This window comes from Penaeus monodon, chromosome 2, assembly GCF_015228065.2.
Source record: "Penaeus monodon isolate SGIC_2016 chromosome 2, NSTDA_Pmon_1, whole genome shotgun sequence".
Taxonomy (NCBI): Eukaryota; Metazoa; Arthropoda; class Malacostraca; order Decapoda; family Penaeidae; genus Penaeus; species Penaeus monodon.
In genome coordinates this window covers 32,536,463-32,546,462 of record NC_051387.1, presented here as the reverse complement: position 1 = coordinate 32,546,462, position 10,000 = coordinate 32,536,463, and the positions used below count along the sequence as shown (strand labels likewise).

Sequence of the window (10,000 nt, the reverse complement as noted above, 5' to 3'; positions counted from 1 at the left end):
AAAGAGTGAGATATTGTTTAGTGTAAGAGTATTATCATCTTTCAGTCTCAGTTGAGAACACCGGGTGTTCCACATCAAAGAGTATTTGTAGTGAGGAAGTTGACTCGCAGAGTAAAGTCATTCGCCCATTAAGAGTGCACCGTATACCCACCACTAACTCGCCTTCCTCGTTGCAGCTGAGCACGCCCTCCTCCAGCTTCGGGTCCAGGTACGAATCGAACGCCGCCAGCAGCAATGTGCCCACCGTGTCCTACCGCGCCGCTCTCAGCAGGGAGCGCTCGGCCTCCCAGGAGCGCGCCGCAAATGAAAGCAGGACAAACTACGGCTCTGGCTCAGGTAAGCACGCCGCGGCCCCTTGCTCTGTGGGTCTCGCTTGGCAATAAGGCTAGGTTGGGATGTTTACTTCATGCTCGGTATCAGGTTAATATTATTATGGTTACTCACTCTTTCCTGATATATTTGTTACTCTCATGACGTTTTAGTCACTTGAAAATGTAGCACTCAATTTAATAAACCATTTTTTTCTCAATGAATTCACTCTACTTGGCACCTTAAAGATTGAAAAAAATAATCTTTACTCTGTAATCATAAAAAATATAAATAAAAATCAGTAAGATTATATTATAATTAGGCATACATTCTTTGTATTCACATATGTTCCCACATGAATATGAACGCTAAAGCACATATGCTTTTACTAGCAAAGCTCCTAAGTTTAAATGTTTAACTGCAGAACTGATTGTACCAAATGATGACCTTCATAACAAATCTGCAAATCTGATATATCCAGTCGCTTCTAGGACTAGTACACTCCCTTCCTTACTAAAGGATTATGCAATCAAAGTATCAGAATAAAGAGCATATACATTATTCATTAGACGGGATACAAGACTGATGTCGAAATAGTTCGTTCTGCAGTTACTATGCTTAAGGATTCCCATTTTATGTACTGGACAGTGAAATATAAATCATTGGTCATTATAAGAACTGAAAAAAAGCAATTAGTTTAAGAGATAAATGGAAAAAAAGGTTTAAGAAACGTAGAGGACTTCGTCTTTAATGGATGCAAAAGGGAATAACTCTAATCCCTCAATAAAAGTACATCGACGACATCTTAAAACAATCCATGCCACAACATCACTGATGGTCACTGTGGTCTGCTAGGCTTCCTCCCACGCCCTCGCCCGACCTCGCTCAGGTTTGTGGGCGCCTCCACCACCTCCCTTCTCTCGCCAGGTACTCCAGCTTTCTCCATATCGCGCCTCTTTTCTTTTCAGTTTCAGTATTGCGTTTGCCACTTTAGTGTGAGCAAAACTGTCTGGCGTTCCTTTTATTTCCTTTTATGTTTTCTGCTGACTCATTACTTTGGGGACAAAGACCTTCGTTTTATTTCGGTTTCTTTTATATGTGTGCCACCAAGAGGACATAACCTAGCCTATAATCTAGTCTGTACGTCAGTATGTTTCAAAGTGTTTTGTTTTCTTCTCAATATCTTTTCTTACTTTCAGTGAATGTCATTTGTTTTGGTCACTGACCTTAACTGCGTTGATTATGCCTTTTTTTCTTTAGATGATAACGAGAAGTGAAAGATACTACATACTTGTAGCAAAGATAATACATCCTTATGGTAAAGTGGGGTAAACGTGGCATTGATGATGAATATTCATATTGACTTTTAAAATTAAAGTCCTTACTGTTATTTTAACCCATTCTCCATTGCAGGTGGCAGTACCTACAGCTCCCGCTTCGGCTCCAACAGCAACGAGAAGCCTTCTGGGGTTTCATCCATCGCTTCAAAGTTCGGAGACACGAAACCTGCGTCGCCCACTTACAGAGTCCGCCCCTCCTCCCTCGCCACCACCTCCGCCGCGCCCACCACCACCACACTCTCTGCTCCCTCGCCCGCTTCCTCCTCCAGATTCTCCAGGGATTCTTCTCGCTCCGAGGGCGGGAGGTCTCCGGGAGGCTCCTACACCTCACGACTCAACAGCGGTACAAATTTCGAACGATCAGGGTACACTTCTGACGCGAAGTCGGGCTATGGCTCCGACTACAATAAATCTGGCTATGGTTCAGGCTATGGTTCTGGCTCCAACTACAGTTCTCGCTACAGTTACTCGCGAAGTAACAGTTACATGAAAGACTCGGAGCCCAGCAACTCATACAAACCCACTTACAGTAGGGAGAACAGCTATCTTGGCAGCGATACAGGCAGTGGGTCAGGCTGGAGGTCCCGTGTGTACGGAAGTGACGCCGAAACGAACTCGAACACTTACACGAGGACGAGAACTCGTGACCTGACAAACTCTACTGACCAGACAGATCAAGCAAAATCAACTCAGCAAAATGGCACTGAAGTCGCCGTACCTGCTTTCAGAGAGGCTATTGATAAACTTACTAAAGCTGCAATGGATGACCAGAGGGAAGGGAAAAATCTAGAGCTTTTGTCTCCGAACGCTGTGAGAGTCTTACCAAGCTTTACTCCGGGGGAAATTGTACTAAAGAACAAAGCTCCAGCCGACTTCAGTTCCGCTGCTGAAAGCTCTGACGATGAAGCAAATAAGAAGAAAGATGAAAATAAGGCAACAGAGCCTACATCAAATACCACAAGCACGCCTACTCGAGCTTTCCGCCACCTGGCGGCCGTCCCAGCACTGCCAACGAAGCCTTCTACTTCTCCAACACAAGGCTTGGCTGCTCCTCCTACCTTCAAACGATCGTCCAGATACTCAACCGCCGCCACAGAGAGCCTTCCGACTTCCACGTCGCCGTCCAAATGGTTGAAAGACAAGGACGAATCAGCCTCACCGACGCCGGCGGCGCGCACGAGAAACAACCTGGCCGTGGGTGACTCGAGCCCAAAGTCCACGTCGCCTCTTCCCCCTCGCTCTCCCATCCTTGGTCATGGGAAAGCATCCACTTCCCCAACAGTCGAGAGAAAAGGATCGTCTGACATTGGAAATAAGGAATGCCGAAAGTCAGTCCTTAATATGGATATCAAAGCTAGTGATACAGAAGCTATGAGGAAGCAGCAAGAAGAGAAGAGAGAAGAACTAAGAAGACTAAGGAGACAGCGGGGAAATGACGATGACAAAGGAAGCAGAAGACCTCCCACTGGGACTGTGAGGACAAGGTCGGGAGCCAAGCTCGAAGAGATAAGTCGGCAGCGATCCAAAGGCTCTGGATCTGACCTAACGAAACTGGGATCACAGTCGAAAGTTCCAGAAGAGGAGGAGGAATCTAGCAGTAGTGACGAAGAAAAACGAGAAGACAAACCTCCAGTGCCTCCTTCAGTGGAGAAAACATCGTCTAAATCCAGGGTTGTAGAAAGAAAACATTCCAAAGGCAAAGGAGATGCCATGCGCCGCAGTGGTTCAATGCGCCGCTTCCGACAGTCGTCTCAGACAAGCAAAACATCCTCTGAGTCCTCCTCGTCGGAGAGTGAGGATGAAACGCCGGTGGTCACCATCACTCTACGCAGGAGGCGGAGGAGCTCCCGAGAGGATATGTCAGGAGAAAATCAAAGTCGTCTATCTCCACGAACATCCCCACGGATGGCGAAAAAGGGTTCCTCAGACGATATACTGGAAGGTCAGCGATCTCGCAACAACTCTACATCAAATTTTGTTGGGAGGAGATCGCGCCAAAGTTCAAATAACTCATCGTCCAATCTGGCTAGATCTCGCTCGGGTAATAATTCTCGTGGCAGCATCGGCGACGTAGAAAAATCCCGAAGTAATTCACGATCCAGTATTCTTGGCGATAAAAAACTATCCATTGGGCCAGACATCGACATAGGAGAGAGGAACGACTCATCTAGCAAAATTGCAGGAAGCAGGAGCAAAAGCAATAACAATCTTTTGCGTGGCAAATCTGGCGAAAAGCTCAAACGTACCAAAGAAGCCAAGAGTGAGAGTTCCAGTGAGAGTGAGACATCGGAAACCTCAGAGTCCAGTGAATCTGCCGGCGAAGAAGGTCAGTTCTTCTCCCTTGCTAAATCTCGATCAGTTAAGAAATCCAAGTCAGGCCTGAACAAGCTCACTGAGAAAAATGAAACGTCAAAACTCGAGGAACTAGGAGACAGGACAAGTCCAGATGGTAAGGAACATGTATCAAGAACAAACTCAGGTGCTGATAATTCGGAATTTCCTTATAATAAGACCGGCGATGCTGCAGTGTCCAACAAGTCCGTTTCTGAACTGGGGACATTTGAATGGCCAAGCGGGAGCCCATGTGCCTCCCGTGCAAACATCTATAGACATTCACCTTACACAGACAATACTGAGAATGACGCCCATGACACATCAAAGAACGACGAGAGTAATTCCTTGGGTACCTTTGAGTGGGGAAGCGGCAGTCCAGAACTACACACGAAGACGGATGATACAGCTGATAAAGACCTGGGTACTTTCGAGTGGCCTTCAGGAAGTCCAGAATTAAACCGTCGTAAAGTATCACAAGTAGAAGAACAGGATGGTTCTGACTGGAATATTAGTACAAGTCCCACATTCCCAAGGAGAACGAAAATAATGAATAGATACGACACCGAGACGGAAACGGAGACAGAACTCAATTTATCAGACGAAACAGACGAAGAGATCTCCAAAATGCCAAGTGTCGCCGAAGAGACGGAGGACGACTTCAATTTCGAATGGCCGAGCAGTCCGGTGCTCGGCCAGCGCCGCGCCTTCGGGTCAGACTACGACACGCAAAACGAAAATGAGACGTTCGAGTGGCCAAGCAGCCCGGAACTGCCGATGATGAAGAATCCAAAGTTTATCAGTTTTACCGAAGACATAGACCAGCTTCTCAGTAATGACGTGGAAGACAATTTTGCTGAGATGGAAAAATTATTGGGTTACTCTCCTCCGCCAACGGAAGAGGAAGGAGATGAAACGAAGAGCACCTCAAGCAAGGTCAGCAGCGGCGCTCTGGACTCAAAGGCATCGACGGATGGAGGCACAGGGGAGGAGGAAGAAGAGGAAGAAGAAGAGGAGGAGAATGAAACAGAAAGCGAAACCAAAGTTGAGGAGAAGAAGGAATTGCTAAAGGATCGAGCAAGAAAGAATTTGTCACTTTTCATAGGTACTCTTTTTAATGTTTCATCACAAGTAATTACTTAAAACAGCATGGTTATTTTCTGTATATATAAATTCTATGATGGTCTTCATAAGATGTAAATTTCCATCCAGAGAATGTCATCATTTCCAGGAAAACTAACAAACATCGATGAGATTCTGGGGATCAGTGCTGAAGCCCTTGACGTCATCCAAGAAGAAAGAAGCCTCAGGTGATGACGGTGAGTCGGACTTACTTCCTAGTGGGTGAACGCGATGCGCAGGGACAGTAGCTGCGCATTTTCAGCATTCGTTCTGATGCCTATTGATTTTAGTTCTAAACTCACTACGTTGTAAACAATTTTAATTTTGAAATTCTCCGATTTCAAGTTCTGATACTCAATCACCCTTTTTACATATTTTGATATTTAAACTCCCCATTCTAAACAGTTTCATTTACTAAAGACCTTGCATCGCATATCACAATTGAGCTGTTCATTATCAACACCATACATCAGGTCTAATTGATAATGATTTCCTTTTATATTGATTGGATTCGTCTATGGTTCAGTTTTTATATAAAGCGTAGTATTCTGTCGGCTCATCAGTGACATCAAATCGTATGCTGAGTCTCCGGACGGGTTTCAGGGGAGCGAAGGCAAGGGAGATAAACAGTAATAAGTTAAGGGATGTGTGCGTGTGTGTGTGTGTGTGTGTGTGTGTGTGTGTGTGTGTGTGTGTGTTGTGTGTGTGTTGTGTGTGTGTGTGTGTGTGTGTGTGTGTGTGTGTGTGTGTGTTGTGTGTGTGTGTGTGTGTGTGTGTGTGTGTGTGTGTGTGTGTGTGTGTGTGTGTGTGTGTGTGTGTGTGTGTGTGATGTATGGGTATATATGTATACATATATATAATATATACATATATGTGTATATGTATATATATATATATATATATATATATATATATATATATATTTGTGTGTGTATTTATGTGTAATGTTTGTGTGTATGCCTGTGTGTATATATATATTTATATATGTATGCATTCATGTGTTTGTGTGGATGTGGATGTGGATGTATACATATATGACCTACTCCAAAACGTCTTTTAGACGTGTACTTGGAATATTATTCCAAAGACACTTCAAGCCAAGGCGACCACAACTCTCATCATATTGTCAATTATTTTCAGTACCAAGAAAATAATGATATATTCATAATATAGGTCGCAAAGGGTCTTAAATAACTGTTGTTGCTGAACTGTCTAATAATCATTTGGTCTAATCACGGTCTTAGGTCAGCACCGCAGGAAAGTTGTTAAAGTTCCCAAGAAAATTGACTTCAAGAATCTTCGGGGTAAGAAGTGGACACCTGACCACTGTTTTCTGCTCACCTGTGTGTGCCTGTTTCTCTCAGTGGCGGGATCGAGGCTGGTTTTATTAGGATTAGTATGCTCTCCATCACGTCTGTAAGCATCGTCATTTCCATTAGTGGTGACAATGATATTTTCTCGATAATAATAATCGCCTCAGTAAGTTGTTCACGGTTTTAGGATGTGTGCAGTTGAAGCTCTCTTGATGTATAGTTAATTTTCTTTTCTTCGTTTTGATCTGTACGGATAATTCCAATCTTGGGAAACATCTAAGTATTAAGTTAAGCATGTGTATTCAGATAGATATGACTTCTACATAATTTTCGAGCAGGCAGTTTCCTTGAGGTACTACTACTTCGTGGTAATAGAAAACGGTATATATTGTTCATCATAGAAAAATGTATGTTCTATCGTATACTCATGGCATTTTCTCTTGGGAATGGATACATGCAATCAGATTCACCTGTTACTGCAGTTAACGAGTACAATCACGCCATCAACCGTGAAGGTAGAGAAATAAGTCTGTTTAGGGCTTTAAAGATTAACGGTCGCCTCAATTCATTAATAAACATGTTAACTGTACAATTTTCTGAATCTTGAACATATACTTCTAAGTGTAATATATATATATATATATATATATATATATATATATATATATATATATATATATATATATATATATATATATATATATATATAATAAATCTACGGAAAATGGGTGTGATTTTGTAAATTGGAAAGGATATGTTAAGTGATTAGAGATTTAGCCTTGTTAGAGATATCGAGGATGTGTCTTTAATTTCTTTGGTGTCAGCTTTTCCTGGAAGAAACTAGGATCGCAAACTTACTTTTACATTTGTATATCGCATTAGAATAGCACATGAACAAACCTGTCAAAAAAATACACTCACAGCCAATCCGATAGTTATTGCTGCATCAATTGTTTATCATTGTCACTGCATTTCACCGATACATTATTATCATAATGAACACCATGTTGGAAGTGATGAGTATGGCCATCGTCATCATCATCCCAGTGACCCGCCACTGAGCAGGACAACCTAATAACAAAGCCTTCATCGTTTCGGGTGCATATGTATATTTATTTCTTTAATATATAATCCAGGCAGTCTTTATTATCATCATTAATCAACCGCAGTTAGGCCAATTAGCTAACAAATATATGTAATTGTTTGTTTAATTCATTCACAATGTGGGAAATTGCATTAAACATGTGATATTGATTTTAATATTGTTAATGTGTTTGCTGTTCTCTCTCTCTCTCTCTCTCTCTCTCTCTCTCTCTCTCTCTCTCTCTCTCTCTCTCTCTCTCTCTCTCTCTCTCTCTCTCTCTCTCTCTCTCTCTCTCTCTCTCTTTCTGTTTTTTTTTTCTCCTCTCTCTCTCTCTCTCTCTCTCTCTCTCTCTCTCTCTCTCTCTCTCTCTCTCTCTCACACACACACACACACACACACACACACACACACACACACACACACACACACACACACACACACACACACACACACACACACACACACACACACTCGCGTTTTGCTCTCATCCTTGTATTTCCTTCCATGGATAAATAACATTTTGTACTTAAAAACGTAAATAACTCAAACAGTAATGTAGACCGTAGACAATAAGATTATTCTTATTTTAGCAAAGGCGAGAAAAGCGTTTATTCACACGTTCTAGTCTAAGATGGCGCAGGGGTCAAATTGTATGCTTACTTAATGCGCCATGATGGTACTATTTTACAGTATTTGTGTGACATATATGGGTAAAATGAGACGAGCTTCCCATATTTGTATTTATTATTTCACTAATCGTCTACCATCATCACCCATGGCCATATATATCCCCTTATTTAATGTTCACAGCTGTTTAACTTGAGGATTTTTCCTTCACCCCATATCAGTGATTTTTATGTGATTTTAACAGGGCAATATTTTTTTCCTTAACCCTCATGACGTGATTTCCATTGCGTCATTTATTTCCTGAAGAATATCAGCTTCATGGCAATTTTTTCATCTCTCATTATTATTGATCTATCTCCGCTATAATCAACCCCAGCTTATCGCCTTTTTCTGATCTAGTGATAACGCGATTTGTTGCGCGCAGACTCGAGTGTGGAGGAGATCGACGCCGCTGACGTGAAGGTGCACGACGCCAAGGCCAACCGGGCGGAGATCGACGAAAACATCGAGGAAATCGACGCTTCGGCTGTGATCATCCGGTAAGTGGGTTTACGGCCGATCGTTAGTCTCTTTTCAAAGCAGACGAAATGGAATTATGCGAACTGAAGCAGTGTCGCTTTTGGTTAAATGACAACGCTGCAAATATAGATGCAATTATAAAATTCTAAGGACGTTATTCCCTTTTAAAAACTGGCGCCATGGCAGATAATCTTCCAGACAATTCATTAAAGGCACATCATCATTATTTTCACAAAAACACAAACCGCTATAACTTTTATTTACTCTCATGATATTATTCCTCAAGCAATTCTAAAACATACAGCAACTAAATGTATTTTTTAAAACTGAAAGCGATAAGATTTCTTGTGCTTCGCAGACAAAAGGAGAAACGAGAGGCTCTCCGCGCCGAGATCATCAGCGCTGTCAAGGCAGGGGTAAGTACTCCCGTTTCCTGCACTCTCTTCGCCGATGTTGAACCACATTTGCTACTACTGTCTGTGGAAGCTAGGGGCTGATGCGCAGTCGATCGCTTCAGGACTTGTGTGGGATAAGCCTTTCCACCAAATTTAATACTGTTGCCAGAGCAAATTGGGAAAACTGGACGAGCGTTCCTTATCCTTATTGGTCGTGTGTGCAGAGGAGTTCCAAATATGTGCAATATTTTCAAGACAGTTGCGATATTTTTCAGTTCAGTATCATGCCGTGTTTGGAATATTTCATTAATGCCTTGCCATTGTCTGAAGTTTATTGTAACACAGTGCTTCGGTTTTTATTGTCGAATTTAAAAAACGTGGCCATAACAGTGTATTCATTAGTATGATATTGCCAGATAATGATATAGGTCCATTGATTACGCTTATGCATTTGGTCTACTTTCTCGCTTTAAATACAAGCATTTATAGTCGTGTTTAAGTATTTATAGCAAATAGTCCTGTTTTATTTTATTATCTGTATTATTATTACAACTATTACTATTGTTAGCGCTATTATTGTTATCGTTCTTATTATTTGTTATTATAATAGTAGTAATAATAATAATTATTAATGTTTTATTGTTTTTCTTTTTTTACTATTATTATTACTATTACTTAGAACTACATATATTTTGAATATCCGTTTCCAATATCCTTGTTGATAATTCTTAACGTATCAATAATTATACAAAAGGAAAGTCATGGCAAGAATGGCGTATGCTCGTTTGCGTGTGACCTTCGCCCTCGGGTGACCCCTTACCTTGGCTAAACCTCAGCCAGACCTCAGAGCCCCACCCAACCCCGCCCCATGATATAATACTCGTAGCATTTGCTCTTGATCTCTGTCTGGCCTTTGCCGACTCTCACCCTGCCTCAAGGTGTCACAGGGAAGTCATAGGC

General features: G+C 42.0%; 1 protein-coding gene across 16 annotated transcripts in view; it reads left to right on the top strand.

Moving 5' to 3' along the window:
• LOC119582360 (FH1/FH2 domain-containing protein 3-like) overlaps positions 1–10,000 on the top strand; it is a 229,836-nt gene that overhangs the window by 95,347 nt on the left and 124,489 nt on the right. For 11 of the 16 annotated variants that reach the window (XM_037930624.1, XM_037930610.1, XM_037930653.1 and 8 more), the window contains exons 1-5: positions 4,954–5,085; positions 5,212–5,299; positions 6,347–6,406; positions 8,551–8,665; positions 9,004–9,061. In XM_037930624.1, the coding sequence (XP_037786552.1) occupies positions 5,230–5,299; positions 6,347–6,406; positions 8,551–8,665; positions 9,004–9,061 (303 nt within the window). In that variant the 5' untranslated portion in view covers positions 4,954–5,085; positions 5,212–5,229. Of the gene's footprint in view, positions 1–176; positions 337–1,722; positions 5,086–5,211; positions 5,300–6,346; positions 6,407–8,550; positions 8,666–9,003; positions 9,062–10,000 lie in introns of those variants that run through there. The other 5 variants (XM_037930694.1, XM_037930578.1, XM_037930702.1 and 2 more) reach the window with 3 other exon arrangements.